At 57.2% G+C, this 21712-nt stretch overlaps 1 protein-coding gene across 1 annotated transcript in view; it reads right to left on the bottom strand.

The window, feature by feature from the left end:
* Positions 1 to 305: 305 nt before the first annotated feature.
* The window catches only part of DGKD (diacylglycerol kinase, delta 130kDa), an 88175-nt gene continuing 66768 nt past the window's right edge, over positions 306 to 21712 (bottom strand). The window contains exons 17-30 of the mRNA XM_006893531.1: positions 20638 to 20766; positions 19623 to 19719; positions 16572 to 16682; positions 12047 to 12143; positions 11776 to 11883; positions 11210 to 11323; positions 10876 to 11010; positions 10104 to 10255; positions 9238 to 9349; positions 9049 to 9141; positions 8376 to 8495; positions 2237 to 2354; positions 1316 to 1446; positions 306 to 386 (exon numbers count right to left, since the gene is read on the bottom strand). Of these exons, the coding sequence (XP_006893593.1) occupies positions 306 to 386; positions 1316 to 1446; positions 2237 to 2354; positions 8376 to 8495; positions 9049 to 9141; positions 9238 to 9349; positions 10104 to 10255; positions 10876 to 11010; positions 11210 to 11323; positions 11776 to 11883; positions 12047 to 12143; positions 16572 to 16682; positions 19623 to 19719; positions 20638 to 20766 (1598 nt within the window). The remainder of the gene's footprint in view (positions 387 to 1315; positions 1447 to 2236; positions 2355 to 8375; positions 8496 to 9048; positions 9142 to 9237; positions 9350 to 10103; positions 10256 to 10875; positions 11011 to 11209; positions 11324 to 11775; positions 11884 to 12046; positions 12144 to 16571; positions 16683 to 19622; positions 19720 to 20637; positions 20767 to 21712) is intronic.

The following is a 21712-nucleotide window of genomic DNA, read 5'->3' on the forward strand; positions in this document are numbered from 1 at the left end:
GGGTTCAGTTCTCATGACCACTGCGGCTGGAGCAGAGGGGGACGCAGGCACGTGGGGGCCATGAAGTGGGTGTCCCCTCTGAGGCACTAGATGTGGACACGTCCCCCTGCCCCCCAGTGACTCAAGACAGCCCCCCCACCCCCGGACGCAACCCGCGCGCACTCAGAGGGAGGTCCCTGGCCAGTGCGCCCTCTCCGGATGGGGCGCCTGGACCGAGGGGCCGTCCCACGAGGGGCCGCCCCCCGCGCCCCGGCCGGTAGCACCATGGCGTCAGTGGCGCGCGCGCACGCAGCTCAGCGCCGTCGCTAGGCCTCGGCGGCCCGGCCGAGCTCCCTGATGCCGCAGAGGATCCGCTTCATGTGGCCCACCTTGGTGACGCCCAGGTCCTGCGGGAGAGAGGACAGTGGTGGGTGCGGGCGCAGGGCGGGGACAGCGCGCAGCATGGCGAGGGCGCGCAGATGGGGCCGCTGTCCAGGGCACCCAGAGGGGCCTGTCACCTTTCTGGGCCCAAACCAGGTTCGGCCCGAATGTCACAGACAAGCGGGAAGGTGGTTCCCCCAAAAATGACTGATGCCTGGGCGCCTGCGCAGTGGCCTGGCGGTCACCAGCGCGAGGGGCTGTCACCAAGGCCACCTGTCTGGCCACTGAACTGCCCACCCTCTCTCCCGGACTCATCTTGGCACTCGCCTCGACACTTAAACGGCACCCCAAATTCGGCACTCACTGTCACTCGGGCAGAACGACCGAGAACCGGGTCACAGCCCCCCGGGAGGCCCGGAGCTGGACCTTCTGAGCGCGGAGCGACCACCAAGACCGAGCGCAGCTGCCCGGACCCGGGGGCGACTGCACAGCCCCTCGGCCTGGCTGAGGCTGCGACCCGCATCTTCGGCTTGACCAGTCTAGGGGAGGTTCCCCCCAAGTGGGGATGTTCCTAACTAGGCAGGGCTCCGCGGTGGGGCTGCCCACCCCAAGGCAGCGCCTAACCGGCAGTTCGAATCCACCAGCGAGCGGTTCTGCAGGACTGACCACCCCCAAACCCTGGAGGGTCGCTTCCACTCGATGGCAGTGGCTTTGAACTTGACACCCGTCGTGCGGACTCCGTGCCCGCTGCTGCCTGGGCCTGGCACCGCGCACCCTGCCCGTCTGCACCGGCCACACTGTGCGCAGTGTCCGCCCGCGCGTCCATGCGAGGCCGAGGGCAGGCCCTTCTCTCCCACGTGTGCAGAAAGCGGGAAGCAGGGCCACATGCCAGGCCAGGGCCGCCCGCGGGGCGCAGCAGCGGGGACAGGGCCCTCGGGAGGTGGCTGTCATGTACCTTGAGGTCCCTCCGCTCCAGGTGCAGGAGCTCAGAGCCCCGGATGTCATGGCGTGTGAAGATGTCCTTATACTCAGAGAGACTGAGGTGCTCCAGCCAGGCAGCCACCTCCTCTGTCCCCCAGAGGTGCACTGTCAGGGACGGAAAGCGGAGCGGTGAGTGTGCGCACCCGCCACCCAGGGCGACAGGAGGCAGAGTGCAGCGGGCGGGCAGCGGCGGGGCCATCCTGCCAGGCTGGTCACCGGCTTTCAGCAAGGACATTCCCAACACTGAGGGGTGAAGGCCCAAACACGGGCCGTGTCGCCTGGCCACAGTGTCGGCTAGCAGGAGTGACCAGACCTGGCAGGAGGTGACATGCAGGGTGTGGATTCACGTGATTGGCCACAATCAGGTACACCCCGATTTCCTGTCACCCATGCGCGAAAATCCCAGAGCCTGTCCTGAGAGGCGGCCTTCGACACCCACACCTCCGAGTGAGACTGAAGCACCGATTTACTGGCACAGGACAGCGCTGCCCACAATCACAGGCGGCCTCGGGCCCAGGCAGATCAACGAATGCATTGATTGTACAGTGGCCCCAGCGACAGGTGCTGACAGGCGGCCTGGCTCTGGAGTGTGTGAGAGTGTGTGTCTATGTGTGCGTGTACATACACAAGGCTGTCAGTCACCTTTGTCCCCACCCCAGCACTGCACCCCGAGTCCTGGGCAGGAGGACCCACGGGACCCTCATCCTGACATCCTCCTGGTCAGCAAGACCAGGGCTGAGTGTGGCAGACAGGGCAGGAAGGTCTGGGGCTACAGAGCTTCGAGTGGCTGGAGTGAGTGGAGAAGGGGACAGGGTGGGTGCAGGGTGGAGGAGGGGGAAGACTCCGGCAGAGGAGTCAGGGTGGCCGGCGGGAGGTGGCGGGAGGTGGCAGGTACCCGGGGCTCCCAGGCTGCAACGGGCGGCTTTGTTCTTGTTGTTCTTCTCCTTCTTGAACTTGGTCACCAGGCGGAACTTGCCGCTGCGGCTGCGTTTGGAAAGATCCAGCATCACACCCTGTGGGAGGGGGAAGGGAGAAGTCACCGGAGGATCTCTGAGCTGGGGGCCTGCCCGGGGTCCCGGCTGGATGCTGGGCCGCAGAGGCCTGCTCTGGTAAAGCAGCAGAAATCTCTCACCCTTTATTTAGTCTCAATTTTTATTCATGTACCCTTGGTTTTCCATGCTTTTTAAAAAGTAGTGATGATGCAATATCCATTTTTTTTGTTCCCTTTATAAAACATGCACATTTCTTATGAGATCAAAGCAATTTGTAGACGTCATTTAAATATCAGTATCCTCTACCCATACTTCCTGTGGTTCGAGTCCCCCAGCAGTCCAAGTAAAATCAGGTTACCTGCGTCTGTTACAGGGAGAACGCCCAATACCCCTTGGCCTGACTCTGCTTTCCATGATAGGCTCAGCTGTTTACCTAACAGTCTACTTCTGGTTGTAACGGGTTTGGTTATCTTAATTAAGAAAAGAATTCTTTCAGACCTTACAGATGCACATTTCCCTAACGTTTAACCAAACCCCTAACCTGTCCAGGAACTCTGACGCTGGAGAAAGCACCTCTCACCTGGACGAAGCTGCTCTTCATGCCAAGTGGTCCCTCCACGCACGACCACACTCTACAGACGCCCTGACCTCACAACCAGCAGATCTGCGTGGCCGCAGCAAAGAGCCTGCTCAACTGGGTGGCACCTGGCTGCCACTAACACCAGTCCATGAGGTCTAGGTTCTGCAAGACGTATGAGCAACTACACGAAGGTTCAACAAGACGCCCAAGCCGCAGATGGCCACGGGGGGAGCGCCACAGAGACCCGCAATCAACGGGAACCGAGGCAGGCTGAGCTGCTCCGCTCCGCCTGCCTGGAAAGGGCTCACCTGGGTCCGAGACAAACCTCCATCCTTTATTTAAAAGTAAACATTAGCTTATCCTGCATGTCTGGAGTTCCAGGAATGCTCTCAAAACGGACCCTGGGTTAGGAGTGGAGAAGCCAAGGGTGTGGATTATTTGAGAAAACTAAGGGACCCTTGTGAGGAAATGTTTAGCATCATGGTCCTGGGCAAAGCCTTGCTCAGCGCATACGGAGCTACTTCTGACAATCGCTCACGAGCTGGGCTCCAAGACACAGCTCGTAGGAAATAGACTCGCTCCCTTACAAACTGTAACTGCCACTGCCTGCACGTAATCTGCTGATAACGTCCTGGAGGACAAGGTCGCCTCTTCTCACAATGCTGGACTCTATGGCCTCCAGGTCTCCACCTGCAGCTGTAACTATTTCCCAGCAAGCCTCTTTGTCTTACTCCTGACATCGTACTAGAATTTTCTACATTATTCAAGGAAGTGACTTATTTTACAGGTTTCTTAAACTAGGTACACTTTACTTCTAATTCTAACCTTTATTTCCTTCAACACCTCATCAACTTCACTTACTGTGTTTTCTTTTCAAAAAAGGTACAACTGCCCGGGGGGAAGTGTCTGCTGAGCTGCGCCCCCAGCCTGCCCCTCGGAGGCTCCGGCAGGAGGGGGATGTCTCTCACATAACTCAGAAATCTTGTTCATTATTTTAATAACTTGTTTTGATTTCCATTTCTTTTCAATTCACATACAGTAGTTACGCACATTCCTAACTTTTAATGTAACTGTTATCCCTTCCTAGCGTGACAGTGAAGCTGGGTTATAAATATTTTCTCGATCTTAGTTCTCCTACTGTTCTTTTTTTTTGGTGCATGGTGAAATATACCATTGTACTAACACAACTAATGGAAGTGCTGTCCACTATCCTGCAAACCACACAACCCACTTACATACTACATGAGTATGCATCACTTAGACAAGTGTATAGTGTGGGGCCTCTGGTGGCTGCCAACACAAAGGTACAAGGTTCAGATCTACCACCTGCTCCATGGGAGACCACGGACAGTCTCCTTCATGTGCAAGTTGCTTGCCTGTGAAACGTGCTGGGGGGTCAGCCGGGGCCCGTTCTGACTCCACAGGACACGACAAAAACACAGTCTGGCAGCTGCAGAGGGGAGTGAAAACCCCAAACCCAAAGTACAATGACGTGACGTGAACTCCGCTCCGGGGACGCAGTGTGAGCAGAGCCGTGCTGCAAACACCAAGGTGGTGCGTCCCTGGCGGTCGGATCCTCCAGCAGCTTTGCAGGAGATCAGGGATCTCTCCATGCAATTGACAGCCTCTGGCAAAGCGAGGGGCGGCCGCGGGACGGGCAGCCAGGGGTCGGTTCTGACTTGCCAGCCGTGAGTGAGAGCAAAGCTTGTGCTATTTCAGCCATTTTTATAAGCCCCGTCCAGTGACACTGACCGCTTTCCGTGGACAATGCCTTCTGTTTCCAGGCTCCTCATTTTGAGCAGGGGTTCAGCATCCCTAAACACAACCACCCCCCACCCACCCCGTTTCTCCTCCCACCTGCCTCTGGTCACCACTAGTGCCTTGCGGTCTGCATGCATTCGGCCGTTTTGGCGATTTCACCTAAGTGAGATTATACAATTATCCTCGCGTGTCTGGCTCATTTCACTGAGAACAAAGTTCTTCAGGGTCACCTGCCACAGCAGGTGTTAGAAGCTCACTTCTCTTTACGGCTCAGTAACAGCCCGTCGTGTGGGGAGATCACGTGTTACTTCTCCACTCACCAGTAATGGACACGTGCCTGTTCATGGGAATAAGCTGGAACGGACAAGTGTCTTAGATGTGTCCCTCGGAGCGTAACTGCCGCGTCCTGGAGTTTAACATTTTGAGGAACCATCACGCTGATTTCCACAGCAGCTGGACCATTTTACAGTCCGGCCAGCAGCAGGTGAGGGCTCCAATTTCTCCATAACAACACTTTTTCATTTCCATTTCTCTGGTAACAGCCATCCTAGTGGTATTCTACCTCCTTTTAAAAATCAAGCTCAGACATCAAATTACTCCACTCTTAAATACTCCACTCTCACAGGCAACTCCAAGGATACTCAAACTCGGACACAGTGCTGCACTGGACCTGAGTCACAGCAGATCTCCCAGGGGTTTTCAGAGGATCCTCACCCAGGACGGGCCGTCCAGCTTCCTCCCTCAGGCCTGCGGGGGACTTGAACACCTTCATGCGGGCAGCACAGCTCCCACCCCAGCAGACCACCAGCTCTGCCGTCACAATGAGAATTCCCTTCAAAAACGCCAGCGCCGTGACAGAACCACGACTCACTGCCTCATCGCTCCCTCCGCTCTGCCAGCGCCCTCTCCCAGCTGCCGCATTGGCTACTGGCTCTTCCTCGCTCACTCCTTTCCTTCCATTCCTAAAAAACGCTGCCTGTCCTCTGGACGGCCTCCCACTGCGGCTCTGACAGCTGCATCCCTGCACGTGGCCCCTGGGGCTCCCACGGTCAGCAGCTCTCGGGCCTGGTCGGGCCCAGGTTCCCACAGTGACCCTGAATCATGAGCCTCTGCCCACTGCTCTCTGTTAGGAGCCAGGCAAGTATCCAATCTGTGTATTCAGCCTGTCACCCTGCGTCTAACAGCGCTCCACCACAGACGACATCTGCTTAAATCTGCTTCATTTAAAAAACACCGCCTCCTGGCAGACTCTGTGTTCATCAGTGTAGACCTGCGCCCCACAGGGTTTCAGTGGGTGAGTTTTCAGAAAAAGTTCCCTGGGTGAACTTGAACTTCTGCCCTTTCAGTCAGCAGTCAGGTGTGTTGTGTGTGTGTGTGTGAGAGAGAGAGAGAGAGAGAGAGAGAGTGTTTACAAAGGACTATCAGTGTTTGACTCAATGACTCGTACACACTAACATGAATTACATTACCCAGAATGTCTGGTGCCCACTATGTGAGTGTCCTGAAGTTACTGAATTTTGATCTGGGCACCCACAACATCTGTTCTCGTTTTCAGGACAGCAGTGGTCCCATCCCCACCTTCTCCCTCCTGTCGTGAAGCTCCTGTGCATGGGAGGATCTCTGAAGAAAGAGTCTGAATTTGAATCGAGAGTTATATTTAAAATCAGAATGTTTCTAATCGTAAGCACTGTAACTTTCAGACTGAGACACAGTGTTACAGAATCCGAGGTGCCCGCTGTGAAGGATGAAAGGGAAATGGTCATCTCTCTCCAGCCTGTACACTATTTCTAGTGAAGAAATCATTTAGACTCTGCAGTGTCTCCCTTGGAAGGAATTCACAGAGCATTCTGCACTCTGTTCAGTGACTTAGGGATCTTTGACAAATGTCTTTACGGCTTACATTTCTGTAATTAGCAATTTCTCTGAAATTCAACAGTTCCATAAATGTACACGTTTCTGTGTACACGGTACCCTCTGTGTACACGGTACCTTCTCTGTGTACACGGTACCTTGATATGACTTTCTGTAACAAGATTCTACCCTTGACCGTGTCACTTCGTTCTGCTCATTTTCCCCTTGACCGTACTTGTCAGCAGGGGTCTGACGGACTTTCACTGCCTTCAGGTCTGGACGCTGATGGACGTTCTGTCCTCGCCCTGCCCTGAAGGCCTCTTTCCTTTTTGTGCTCGTCCTCTCCCCTTCCCTTGGGGGGGAATCTGGTAGCCTAGTGCTAAGAACTTGCACTGTGAACCCTAAGGCAGGCGGTTCAAATTCATCATCTGCTCTGAGGGAGAAAGATGGACAATCACCTCTCGTGTCATTTCCTGTGTCTGAAAACCCACTGGAGGGTCTGCTATGGGTCGGTTCTGACTCGATGGCACACAACAATAACCTCCCTGCAGGGGTGCGGGGGGCAGGAAGGCCACTATGTCTCCAGAATCTTCGGTGAGTTACTTCCAGGACCCTCAGCTGACGCCCACCTGCAGGGTCCTGACCAGCTCTCCCCACTTTCCTGGGGGTTAGACACACGGACCGGGGTCGTGAGTGAGAGAAGACACGCGTATGTGTGCACTGGAGACTGGCCGGCCTCAGAGGGCCTCTCACACACACTGAGACTTTTTAAATGGTTTTAAAGCAAGTTGTTACCAAGTTCTGTGCGGCCCCCACGCACTTCCCTCATGAGTGAGAGCGAGCTCATCTCCCAGCAGGTTTTCAGAGGCTACAAAGCGCACGGGAGGACACTGCCCACCTTTCTCCTACACAGCAGCTGGTGGATTCGAACTACAAGTCTGTGAGTTGGTAGCACAACCACCTGCACACTAGGCCACCTGAACTCCCTACGGAGAGAGACAAAGGCTGCTTGATCTTCTTTCTCTAGAGAATCCGGCCTGCCACAGGGCCAGGTGTCTAACTCCTATGAGGCTGGAAGGTCTGGAAGACCTGGGAGACCTTTCAGGTCTGCAGCCTTCACTCATGCCTCAGGCCCACGTGAGAGTCAGTTCAACCACAGCAGTTCAGAGAGAGATGTGTGCACGTGTGTGTGCACGTGTGTGTGCACGTGTGTGTGCACGTGTGCTTCTATGGGTGACAGAGAGAACGCTACACAGAGTACGGACATGTGTATGTGAGAGAAAATTCTGACAATGTGTGTGAGTGAGCACGTGCTCAGGAAGTGGGAGCCACGCGTGGTGGTCTGCGCGTGTGTGGCAGCTGCACACAACCTGGAGATAATCTGCTTTTAAAACTTTTTAAATTAAAAGTGTTTCAGTCACAGTATATGTGACAGTCAAAGCCTTTGTGGACCCTCAGTCTACTGTCCACCTTCTCTCTCAGCAGGCTGTACACCCCCGCCATCGGACATCCACCACCTCTCAGCTGGCTTTGTGCCGCTGCCATCAGACAGCCTTCACTCTCCTCTCCAGGCTGGGTGTCCCCGCCATCGGACATCCACCGCCTCTCAGCAGGCTGCGCCCCTCCACCATCAGACACCCTCCACTCTCACAGCAGGCTGGCTGCCCCAGCCGTCAGGCAGTCCACCAGGGAGGGGGCTTCTCCAGGCCTCATGCTGCCCTGGCCTCACTGTCTGAGCCACTGACTGTCCCCCTGCTCAGTTTCCTATCGCCTCTGGTCCTCTGAAGTCACTCCTACTCCTGGGGAGAGCAAGGCAGGGGAGTGCGGGGCCGCTGCTCCGAGTCACACACCTCATCCTCCCCGGGCTCCGGGGACGGGCACAGCCAGGGCGTGTCTGCCAGCTTCCCGAGCTGCAGGTCCATCTCGGCCAGGGCCGCTGCCAGCCGCTCCTTCTGTGGGGGTTCCAACTGCTGCTCAGGAGAGGGGAGAAGAGCACACCTGGTGGGTGGGGCCCCGGCTGCTAAACACGGAGGCTCGCCTGGGACAGAGCATCTGGGAAAGCGAGTCACAGAGCAGCACCTGGGGCTGTTCACATGCACCCAGGGCAGGTAGAACGGGAAGGTGCTGCTGAAACCCTTCCCATGGCAGCGATGCGCTGAACAAGGGGCAGAGTGTGGAGACCTCATTTAGGCACCGACCGGCTCCGGGCAGTGTCCACTGCTCGAGCATCAGCTCGCCGGGCTCTGCCTGTGAGCGCTGGGTGAGCCTGGCCGCACCGGGGCTGATGGGCGGGGAGTCGTGGCGGTGGGTGCGGAGAGGACAGGCACAGTGTACTACCAGGGACACCGTCACCCACAGGGTCAAGGAAGTGAGGACTGCTGAGGGCTTCCGGCACATCTGAAACGGCCTGGCTGCCCACTGAGCAGTGTGACCGGGCAGTTGCTCCCTCCATCCCCCCAGAACTCCCCGGGACACCTCCACAGGCCGGGGCCCCGCCACGCAGCGTGAGGGCGGCCGTCGTACCAGGGCCACCTTGCCGGCCAGCAGCAGCTCCGTCTCGCTCCGCAGGGCCCTCACGTTGCTCACCATGTCCAGAATGAAGCTGCAGTTCAGCCCCTGTGAGGACACGACACAGGGTGGGCACAGGGCCGCCGGGCTGCCAGCTCGGCTGGGGGCACTGCCCACAGAGAGAAGGGGGCCAGAGTCAGTTACCTCTGTGGCGCGAGGCTTGCCGTAAACACGGTCCATGGCCTTGGAGCTGGCGTTGACGGCGTGGGCGAGCTCCTGCTCCATGTCCCGGTAGGACTGCGCGATCTCCCGGATGCTGGGGACAGGAGGCCCCGCGCTCAGACAGCGGCCGGAGGGCGGGGCCCAGCACACCCCCTAACCAGCACGGGGGTCCCCGCAGAACCAGCGCGGAGACCCACTCTGTCCAGAAAGACCCTGCTGAGACACCCCAAACGAGATACACGGCCCGTGGGGCAGCGAGTGGTCTGGGGCCCAACCACAGGGGCCTTGCTGCAAAGGGACTGAAAATGCCCAATGCTGCCTCAGAGCCCCCGCGAGACAGGAGACACCCCCGGGTGTGCACGGCTGCAATGTGTCTGCACGGTGATACACTGCTGCCCAGTTCTCGGGGTGCCAGTCTTCACAACCAAGAACCATGGCAACACCAGGGTGCCACAAAGGGGGCAGAGATCCCACAGACCACCCCCAAGGGGCCCGGAGCAGCCACGCCTGGCCACTCTGTGTCAGGGATGACGGAGCCCCTCTGGATGAAGAGACTCATAATCCACTCGGCACAGCCCCACCTGTGGATGAGGGCCCCCCGCCATGCGACCCACACCCTCAGGGCGGCCCACCTGTGGATGAGGGCCCCTGCCGTGCGACCCCCACCCTCAGGGCAGCCCACCTGTGGATGAGGGCCCCCACTGTGTGACCCCCACCCTCAGGGCGGCCCACCTGTGGATGAGGGCCCCTTGTCATGTGACCCTGACACCCCACCTTCCCAGGGCAGCCCACCTGTGGATGAGGGCCCCCCACCATGCGACCCCCCCCACCCTCCCAGGGTGGCCCACCTGTGGATGAGGGCCCCTGCCGCTTGACCGAACTGACTCATCCGGGTGGAGTCCTCCTCAGACAGGACCTCGGGGTGCAGTGAGAAAGAGTGGGGCCGTGGCAGCTCACACTTCTGCTTGTCTTCCCAGGACTTCAGGGTGCTCTCAAAAGCCTGCGGCAGAGCGTGGGGTCACACCCTGTCCACCACACAGAACAGGCGGCAGCACTGCCCACAGCAGAAGGGGGCCTTGACCTGCCTACAGGGCGTGCTGGCCGGGAGCGCACTCGGGAAGCAACCGTCCTACTGCTCTGCCGTCTGCGTGCGGTCAGCCCTGCTCTCCTCTCTGAGCACACCCCCAAGCACACCCCCAGCACGCCCTCCTGGTGAGGCCCGGCAGTGCTATCCAGACCTGGTTCAGAGCATCAAGGGGCACACCCGAGAGCCCAGGCCAGGCCGATGGGGTGTGAACTGCCCCAGCTGGACAGAGGTGCACCCTCACAGGGCAGGCGGGGCTGGGTCCAGCTCACCCCTCTCTGGGGTGGAGCCTTGAGGTGGCGTGCCCCCCCCCCGGCACAGCACCCCGTGTCGGCACCTGCCTCCATGCATCTGGGGCGCAGCACCCCCAGGGAGAAGCCCTGTGCCCCGAGGAGTCATTATTGGCCTTCAGGATTCATTTTTCTACCCAGTGGACACACCGAAGTTGCCCAAGCTCCAGGGGAGGCCAGCCGTCTGCCATCCTGCCCACCCCACCCCACCGGCTCTCATGCGGGGACCTTGGGGCACCCCCTCACCCTGTCCCTGGTGAGCGTCTGTGCCCGGTTCTTGTGGACAATCCGGATGTAGCCCGGGGGCTGGATCCAGGCCTCACCGTCCACCTGCACCGGGACGCCCTCCTCGCCCAGGATGGAGATCTTCACTGTGCGGCACTGCAGACACACCGGCCGTTACACACCGCTCACTTGAGGCCCCTCCAGAGTCCACCCTCAGGCCCTCTCCCCTCTCTGAGCCGGGGGACCCAGGATGTCAGGCAGTGTCCCTGCGCACAGGGGCCCGCTGGCACCACATAGCCCAGCACTGTTGTGTGTCCACCCCCAGAGGGCCCCTCACATGACACCAGGCAGTTACCTGTGCGATTCGGTGATGCTGCAGCTTAATGACTCGGGACACTGCCATTTGCATGCTGCCGAACACGGCCACCACCTCCAGGATCTTGTCATCGAAGGACGGGGCGGCGAATGTCTGCAAGGTGGACACCGGGCCTGATCACTGCCCAACACGGCCCTGGCCACTGGCCACTGCACCAGACAGCCCTGGGTACTAACCACTGCCTCGCACGGCCCTAGGTGCCAACCACGGCCCTGACCTCTGACCACGGCCCTGACCTCTGACCACGGCCCTGACCTCTGACCATGGCCCTGCATGGCCCTGACCTCTGACCACCGCCCCACAGGGCCCTGCGTGCTGACCACTGCCAGGCACGGCCCTGACCTCTGACCATTGCCCTGCACGGCCCTGACCTCTGACACTGCCCTGCACGGCCCTGACCTCTGACCACTGCCCCACACCGTCCTGTGTGCTGACCACTGCCCTGCACGGCCCTGACCTCTGACCACTGCCCCGCATGGTCCTGAAGGCTCTCACTACACCCTTTGCTCAGGGTGGAGGCCACCCCAGCGATCACCCCAACGTACGTCGTCTTCCTTGGTCCCTCCCCAGAAGTTGGTCCCTCCGGCGTAGCTGGGAATGTTGAGGACGGCAATCCCCTGAAGACTGGGGAGCGGGATGGGTCGTCCGTCACACTGCGGGGTGGGGGTGTGGGGAGAGACACACCACCTTGTCACTGGGTCCTTCTCCAGCAGAGGACGGGCGTACACGTGGGGGTTCAAGCACCCGGGCTGAGGGGGGCGTCTGTGGGAGAGCCTGCCCGAGGGAGCCCCGAGGGAGCGAGGGCTCTGCTCTCACCTCCAGCAGCACCTTCTGCTCCAGGTTCCTGTAGGTTCTGTGCAGCAGCTCCTTGGTCCCCAGGACCCCGTACCACATCATGTTCTTGGTCCGACTCCTGAAAGGCAAAGGTGCATGTTCTCGGCGACCTTCCAACAGTTAACCGTGCTGTCCCTGCAGCGTCTGAAGACATCGGACGACAGGAGGGGGCCATGATGCTGCGTGGCTCTGAGCTGCAGCAGCTGGGGTCGTGGGGGAGGGGACCCTCGCCTGCTCAAGCCAGCACCCTCCCAAAACCCAACCTCCCTGTCAAGCCCTCTCACAGCCCTCCCGAGCAGAGCTGCGCTGGGGACTCCAGGCTGGGAACTGCCGGAAACAGACTGCTCAGTCTCCTTTCCAGGGCCAGCTGGTGGGTTCAAACCACAGACCCTTCAGTTACCAGCCAAACACGTAATCAGCGCACCGGCAGGTGACTTACACACGTTGATTGGCAAATTTGCCAACTGTTGCTAAAAGGTTCATTTGAACAAGAAAGTAACAGCCCCTGAAATGAATGGTAAACGTCCCACTTTGGGGTTTTTTGGGGTTGGCAGCCCAACCCCCTATCCTAGGCCAGCTGCTGCAGTGAGGGGCCAGGGGGCAACCACGACACACAGGGACCCTCTGGACGGCGTTGTGCCACCCCCACCCTCTGACATCCCTGAGGCCACTGCTGCCGTCCCGGTGCCAAGCCGTCCTGCTGAGGGACGTCCTCCCTCTCGACGACACGGCCATCGTAAATGAGAAGTCTCATCATCCTGGCTCTAAGCGGCACCCTGGCTGCACTTTCTCCCGCACTGTCTGTCCACTCTTGGGCAGTTCATGCGGTATTCAGTGCTCTTCTCCAGCCTAACACACAGCCATCGGTTCTTCTATCATCCTTATTAGCCGTCCAACTTCCAGATGCCTAGCAAATAACCGAAATCATCACGGCTTGGCTCAGTCTTTAAACCGGCATCACTGATTATTAGCACTCTGAAGAGGTCCTTGACAGAGAGTCCCAACGCAACACATCTTCTGGGTTTCCTGTCTGTTGGTACCAAGGCTGTGAAGTGAGCTTCCAAGCTACTTGACCTCAATGACGATTTCTATCTATTCTCCATCTATCACGATGCTGACTGTTGGCCCAGTGTGAAGATTTTTGGTGGTGTGGTTTTATTTTAATATTGAGATGTCGTTCATATTGGTTGGGAGCAGGAGTGGCATCCACTTCCTCAACAACCTGCCTTCAGAAGCCCTGTGAACGTGGATAAATGTTGACAGTTGAAGAAGAGGGGCTTCAGGCCTTTTGTTCATAAGGTCACTTTGAGTCATGCTCGACTCAAAGGCAATCAACAACAACAAAAATTCATATGGAAGGCTGCAGCAAGTGTTTCAAGTCCTCCTCTTTTTATTTTTTACCAGCAGATAGTCCATTTATTAAAATAGTTGATTTAGGCATCTGCAGTGGTGACGTCAGCCTCTCCTCCAGGCTCGATGCTGATGGAGGGGATCTGCTTTGCAGTCTCAGAAGGACTATGCAAGTCAGTGAGTCGCTTGTGGATTCTCATCTGGGAACGATCCCAGGTCTTGGAACCTTTCCCACAAGGAGTCTTCCTTGTAGTGATTCTCAGAGTCTTGGGAGGCATCCTGACCAGTCCCTTCACCTTCAGGTTCTTCTCCTTTGCGCCTCTGATCAAGTCGGCACACACCTTCTCCAGGGATTTTACATTGCGGCTGGTTAGGGTAATCCTAATTCGGTGAATGGCCACCTCCAGTTCCACGGGCATCTTTCGGGTGTCCGTAAGAGCCGTGGCTGCGGCGCGGCTTCCTGACCGACTTGTTCCGCGGGGAGAGTGAACAGCGGTGAGTCAGGGGCGCGAGCGGGCGAACACCGCAGGCCAGCAAGCGTGACCTCGTCTTCCTCAGAGAGCAAGTCCTCCTTTACTTAAGTAAGCAAGTTTTTGTCCTCTCCATAATACAGACGGTTGGTGAGTCTTCCTCCAACCCTGATGCCACATTCTGATAAAGGCCAGCTTCTGGAATGATCTCAGCATACAAGTTGAACGGGCATAGAGAAAGGAGACAGCCTTGACACACCTTCCTTGATTTTAAGCCATGACCACAATCCCTTGCTCTAGTCAGACAATTTCTGTCTCTAGGCACAGGTTTTGTGTGAGCATAATGGTTCTGGGCCTCCCATTCTCAGTGTCAGCCGTAACTGGTTATAATACACACAGCCGAATGCCTTCCAGAGTCAGTAAAACACAAACAGGTCTTTTCTTTTTCTTCTTGTCTTTATAAGGACTTTTTGCTTTCTTCGTGGATGAGACCCTTCACCTCCTTCCACAAATCCGAATCTGGACGGTTTAGCGTTCAGTCCCTTGAATCTGTTCTGGAGACAGCTTTTCAGCTCAGGGGGGACAGACTCAAGACCCTGCTTTGGACCTTGGGGACTTATTTTCATTTTCTTCAGCTTCAATTTACACTTGCACATGAGCAACTGACGGTCTGCCTCCAGGCAGGACCTGCTGACTGCTGATATGAACAGCGCTTTAACACTCTGCATATTAGGGACTGAATTATAGCCCCCTAAACATCTACGTGTTCTAAACCCTAACCTCTAGACCCGTGGTTATCCTTCCATTTGAGAACGGGTCATCTTCGTTTTGTTAATGAGGCAGGATTAGCGCAGGATGTGTTTCAAATCAAACTCTCCTGATACAGCAGAGGGAAGATACAGTAAAGCAGATGCCAGCACCCAAGGCGAGGCCAGGGAGCCGAGGGGCAGAAGCTGAGGCGACGATGACCTTCGCAGAGCCAGCGAGGGCCCTCCGGCCTCCCGCACTGTGAGAGGGCAGGTCTCTCTTGTGGGATTTCTGTGAGAACAACACTGGACACGACGATGGTGCTTTCCATCAAAGCCCAGACGGGCAAGCTCACAGAGACGCCCGGACTCTCACCACCATGAGCTCCTGCGAGGACCTCGTCGCCACACCAGGTGGCCCAGCGGCTCCGCTCGGTGCCTCACCCTCTGTCGCTCTTTGTCACGGACAGTTCTCCTCGGCCTGGCGTTCACTGCCTCCAGGTAGTCCTGACGGGATTCAGGTCACCCCGCTCTGAGCGCTCACAAGCTCTTCAGGGGCGAGGTGTCCGCATCTCCTCTTCACTCACCTGCCCAATCACTTTAGGACAGACCCTGAGAGAAAGATTTCTAAGTAGACCATCCCTCAGGTCTTCAGCCAGACGCGGGAAGGCCCTGGCAGGTTCCAGTCTCTCCGGCAGACACCCCGGCTGGACTCGGCTGCGTCGGATGCCTCACCCCCGTTTCTCCAGGGGCAGGGGTGTCTGAACACGCGGCGCTTCCGTGCTGTGTCACAGAGCAGCTCCTGGGACCTCACGACCACTTCCTAAACGAAAGAGTCCTGGAATTCAAGGACTTTGAGTCCTTATGCTTGGTTTTCAGTTTTTCTAGCAGTTTCCAACTGCAGAGGCCTCTAGCACTCTCTGAGTGACCCCTGAGGAGCTCCTCCCCAGACACTCCTCAGGACTTCCCGTAAGTGACGGTGACCACGAGTTCCAGGCAGAAGCCAGCAGCTGACCCGAGATGCAGAAAGGCTGACAGGAGGATGGCTGGGTGGCCAGCCAGGGGTACTTCCACTGCTTGCACACCCGGCGTCCTGCAAGTCCTCCTGTGACACGGTCACAGCCCACAGTCTCCTTCCCCTCACCGGCCTGCGGGTGGCATGGTGGACAGTGCACACCCTGTGTCCTGCGAGTCCTCCTGTAAGATCACAGCCCACAGCCTCCTTCCCCACACCGGCCTGCGGGTGGCATGGTGGACATTGCACACCTGGCATCCTGCGAGTTCTCCTGTGATGTCACAGCCTCCTTCCCCACACCAGTCTGTGGGTGGCATGGGTGGACATTCGACCTGATGTTTCCACGAGGGGAGGAGAGCTCTACCCCAGCTCAGAAGGGAGGAAACTTTCCTTTTCTGGCTTCTCGTCGGGCCTGGGGAAGCCAGCATCTGATAACTGCGGAACGGAGACCGGATGTCCTCAGCAGCGACCCCTGGAGGCTGGTCTCCCCAGAGGTGGGCTCTGGCCGGCTGGAGTGACAGTGACCAGGAAGGCTGTCTGTGTAGGTGACCACGACAGCGGCTCCTCACAGCGCTGGTCCAGGTATTACTGCAGGATCTTTGTCAGGTTTCGGTTACCAATCAAGTGCTTAACCGCTGTGCCACTAGGACTCCTTCTATGGTGGATGAACCCCAAAGCACGCACCTGAGTGGCCGCTCAGCGGGTCCTGACGCCCTAGCTGGTTAAGTGAGCAGCTCACCGCAGTGACAACAGCGCTGGCTGGCTGCCACCTGAGACGGTCACCACCCGGCCACCCCACGGTGGGAGCCCCGCCCACGCCAGCGTCCTGCCCGCTCATCCCAGCTCCCCCGCAGCCTCCATCCAGGTACAGTCTCCACAAAGCGCCTTCTGGTCGGCCAGGGCTCCCCGTCCCCTTCAGCACCTACCTGCACTTCTCTGGGTGTTCGTCACGCTTGTTGTTGAAGTCCAGGGAGATCTTGGCATCCAGGCCGATGCCGAAGTAGTTGTTCATGACACACTTCTCGGTGTAATACTCTCTGCAAAGCCAGGGTCGAGTCTGCTATCCAGTCTGTCACAGCCAGCTGTCATCAGCAACCTCACCCCGGCCTCCCAAGCTCTAAGCAGTTCTTTCTCAGGACATACCTCGTCTTTGTTTTAAAAGAGGGAAGGGTTAACAGTTTACTGAGATACCATTCACATATACAATCCACCCCCGGATAATTAATTGTGAATCATAATTTTATATACTTATGAATAAGTTAATAATTCAGTGTATTTAGTGTATCCTGAGTCATGCAACCACTGTCAGTGTCAGTGTGGATGAAATACGTCCACACACTCTCCACTCTCCACTCCTTCTACCTCTGCCACCCTTTAATCCACTTCCCATCTCTGTGTGTTTGCCTGTTCTGGATATCTCAAAACAAAATCACACGTGTGGCTTTTTCTACACGGCATGTTTTCAAAGGGTATCCGTGTTATACCATGTATCACTAGTACCCTACTCTTTCCTTACGGGCTGATGTGTGGGATTACCACACGGCTGTCCGCTCACCAGCTGTTGAGCATCGGAGCTGCTTCCATTCTTGAGCTATCTATCTTGTTACTGCTGTGAGCACCTGTGTCTGCATTTCATTTTTATTATTATTATTATTATATTTTGTGTGTGTACCGTCAAACTGGATCTGACTGGTACAGGAGAAGACTGCCCCTCCTTCTCCAGCGGAGCATCTGGTGGATTCGAACCGTGTATGTGCATTTCCATGCAAACACGTGTCTCAGTTCCCATGGGGGAATATATGCAGGAGCTGACCTGCTGGGCCATGTGGATGTAGAAGGGGGGATCTCGGTGTTGATAAAGACGGCTCATGATTTAGAGAGTTTCTGAAAGACACTTACTCAGGATTTACTGACTACGCAAAGGCATTCAATTGTGTGGATCATAACAAATTATGAACAAAACTGAGAAGAATGGAAATTCCAGAGCCCTTCACTGCACTCATGCAGGAGACCAAGCAGCAGTCATGGGAACAGAACAAGGGGCTCCTGCCTGCTGTAACATCAGAAAAGGTGTGCATCAGGGTACAAACTTGTCTACACGCCGAGTACGCACTATACAAGGAGGGGCTGCCGTCTATGAAGAGCTTCAGGATCAGAGGAAGATTTGCTAATAACTTGTGACATAACCTTGCTCGCTCCAAGTTAGGAAGTCTTGAGGCACTTACTGATGCGGTCAAGGATCACAGACCGCCATGCGGATTGCAGCTCAACACAAAGAGGGCAAGAATATGCACAACCAGACACAACGCCTCGAGAAATGAAGTCAAGGTTTCGTTTTACTGACTCTCCAAACACCCGGGGAAGCAGCAGTCAAGAAACCTAATCGGCAGGTTTGTTGCAGAACTTTCCCTCTGACGTGTTGAAAAGCAAAGGCAGCACTCTGAGGACTGAGGTGCTCCTGACCCAGCCCACAGGATTTTCCATTGGCTCCACACATGGGAAAGCTGGACAATGAACAAGGAGCGGAAGAACTGGGACATGTGAATGGTGAAGACGAAGAAGAATGCAGGATACACGTGGACCGTCAGAATAAGGAATAAATCCGTCTCGAAGGAGTAGTCAAAATGCTCCTCCGACGTGAGGATGCTGGATTCTACTTCACGCACTTTGAACACAGGATCAGAACTGATACGGGGCAGAAACAAGGGGTCAAAGGCCAGGGAACCGCTGAGAGCGCGCACTGCCCCAGGCAGGGCTTCGGGCTGCTGTACACGGGTCACTGTGTGCTGGAACCGACTTCAGTGGCACCTCCGACCTGACCAACCTTTCAGGGAACCTGCCAGGCTGTCTTCCTGGGAGGTGCACTATTTTTCGCTGCCACCAGTAGGAGCAAATTACTGGCTTTGGGCAGTAAATGCATACGTGTTTGAGCTTCCCAAGCATTCCTAGACTTGATCAACAGCCTCCACACGAAAAGGAAAGTGACCGGAGGACATCCTTAGCTGCCCAGCCTGTGGGCACTAACCTCCCTGCTGGTCCCCTACAGCTTGAAACAGTCAAGGGAAAAGTCAAAAACAAGCCGCCGGCACCCAAGCCGATTCCAACACTGAGGGACTGTGCCGGGCGGAGGACTGCCCGCGGCCTCCAGGGCTGCGATTCCAGGGAGCGGGCAGCAGGACAGCATGCGTGCGCACCCACCTCTGGTGAGCCGCTAAGTGCTTTTATCACGGTGCCACCAGGGCTCATCAGCCAAGAGGAAGAAAACAGCTAGAAAGCTTCTCACACACCCTGTGTAGCCTCGGCACGGTCTACATTCACAGGACAGACCCCACAAGCCTCCTGCACGGACGTCCTCGAGACCTGGAAACTGAGGGGAGGGGAGGTCACCCCCCAAAGGGCTGCACCCGACACAGAGATGAGCGGCAAGAGTCAGAGTCTCCCGAAGGTCAAACACAGGCCGTCCACGGCCCTGGCCACCAGCAAGAGGGAAAAGCCAAGAAGAAGCCACCTGCAGACGGGAGAAGGCTATCTAAAAGAGTCAGCGAGCGGTCTGCCGGTGAGTGACCATCTGGAGGCCACAGTGAAGGTGGACAGCTGGCTTCTGAATCTGCAAAAGGCGTCCAGATGTTCTGTATCTTCAGGGGAAACTGAGGAACGAGCCACATGAGGACGCAGCCCGTTTACTCCGCCCACCACAGGACCAAACGGTTCGGCAGGAAGGCCAGTGACCAGCACGCCAAGGCCAGAGCGTGAAACCCCATGGGCAGTTCCACCAGGCCGAGGAGTCCGTCGGAGAGATCTGGCTTAGGCAGCGTGGGGTAGGCAGACGTCCCAATGCCAAGGCTTCCTCCCCAGCTTACACTACATGGAGAAGGAACAACTGCTCAAATCCCCCCTCATTCCTCCAGCTAATCCTGGAACCTGTTCTCTGGGCTCCCCATTTTCTCACAGAGGCCCAGGGTCTCCCCGATACTCACAGGTTTTCTGGCTCAGAGTTGAAGGGGTCCGCATTGATCAGGAGTCGACTGATGACAGAACCTCCCGGCAATGAACCAGACATCCCAGCTCGAACATCTGGACGGGAGACACGAGGCAACACACTGGCCCGGGGGATTCCGAAAATCTACTGGTTTTCAGGCTGACCAGTATGTATTCGTCAGAGCAGTAATAGAATTGTGAATTTTTAAAATCCTACACAAACAGGTCCAAATTTGAAAGGTCAATAGCTTTACGTCAACGGGGGCCATCCTTAACCTGCCCACGTTGACTGACTCAGAATAAACCTACGGGCAGCAGAAACGAACACCAAAGAGGAGGCCTGTTAGAATGGCTGACACGACAGCTCCCAGTCAGACACTCCTGATAAACTCCCTCACCGTGAAGACAGCCCAGGTCACCAGAACTCTCAAGCTGCACACATCAGTCTGAAATGCTTAACGCTTGAAGCAGAGAGAGCCCTGCTCTGGAACATTCTGCCCATACCCCGTTCCAGGACTCTGTCACGGATCACATCCACCAAAGCTTCCTGTGAATGCCAGGTCCCAAGAGCTCGGGGATTTCCTTCCTAGTGAGCTGAGATTCAATCTAGAAATGGGCAGACTGCGTCCAGAGGGCAGAGGGCTGTGCGTGCGTGTGTGCGTGTGCGGGGCCTGGTGTGCCGTCCATGGACAGACACCCTGGGCACCTCAGAGGCCTGTGTGAGCGGAGCTTTCCAGCAGCATGAACAGCGAACACCCCAGCGCCCCTTCAGAGGACACAGCATCCACTCCCCAGGCCAGGGCAGGTATGCAGCTGTGGGTCTGCTCTTTGTATCAGGCACATGCGAGCTGAGTCTGCCTCTGCTTCCCGCAGGCCTCCGGGATCTCTCAGACCTCCAAGTGCTGGGAGAGCAGCAGGGATTTGCTAGCCGTGGCACTCCCCACACTGACTCCTCTGTGGCCACGCGGACAGTGCTGTCCCCTCTGGCCCCGGGCAGGAGACGCAGGCACTCACGTGGATACAGGATCTTTGTGTTCAGGGCTGGCAGGGTGTCCCGACTTCCGGCCTGAGGAGGGAGAGACGCTGAGCTACCTAGGGACAGGCTTCCTTTGGACATCAGCTTCTCACATGGGGACTTGCACACTGAAAGCAGGAAAGTGTACGGTCACTCAAGACAGAGCATCACTGGAGGCCTGGGAAGCAGGGACAGTGGAATGAGCGGAAGGGCTGGGCTTGGGGGACAGAGAGCTTCCACTGTCGGGCACCAAGAGAGGCACAGAGGCCAAGGAAAGGGCTGGTGTGCACAGTGGGGGTGAGGCGGGTGCTGGCCAGGCTGCATGGAGAGGGCACTGCCCTCAGCACAGAGGACAGAGGCATCAGTCAACATCAGTGTGGGTGCAGGGTGTGGGGGTATAGGGTATGGGGTGTAGGATGTGGGGGTGCAGGGTGTAGGGGTGCAGGGTGTGGGGGTATAGGGTGTGGTGTGTAGGATGTGGGGGTGCAGGGTGTGGGGGTGCAGGAGTGCCGGATGTGGGGGTGTATGATGTGGGGTGCAGGGTGTGGGGGTGCAGGAGCAGGGCCCCCTCCACAGGTCAGGGGCAGGGTGGGTCAGTGCCAGGAGGAAACCCATCAGGAGTTCATCACTGAGGAAGGCTCAGGGGCACCCAGGTCTCCTAGGAGAGCATGTGGGGACACGAGGGAGGCTGAGGAGAGGAAGGGGGACCCTAAGGAAACCATGAGGAGGTTGTGGGCTCTGAGGCGAGCACACCGGGAACACAAGGGCCCACTGAGGAGAGCAGGCTGAGAACAGGAGGAGGGCCTGAGGGTGTGCTGAGGACAAGAGGGGGAGCCGGGGCAGAGGACAGAGGGACACAGCTTGTGGCTCTGAGGAGCAACCTGAGGGGCCATGAAAGGTACTGAAGAGACCACGGGGGGCCCAGAGCAGGTACTAAGGAGAACACACAGGGCCACGGGGTGCTCTCAGACGATGACACGGGGACGGGGGGTGGTCTGAGGGGAGGACACGGGGACGGGGGTGGTCTGAGAGGAGGACACGGGGACGGGGGTGGTCTGAGGGGAGGACACGGGG

The sequence above is a fragment of the Elephantulus edwardii genome, unplaced genomic scaffold (genome assembly GCF_000299155.1).
Source record: "Elephantulus edwardii isolate Elephantulus edwardi_28Jun2011 unplaced genomic scaffold, EleEdw1.0 scaffold00127, whole genome shotgun sequence".
In the NCBI taxonomy this organism is placed as follows: Eukaryota; Metazoa; Chordata; class Mammalia; order Macroscelidea; family Macroscelididae; genus Elephantulus; species Elephantulus edwardii.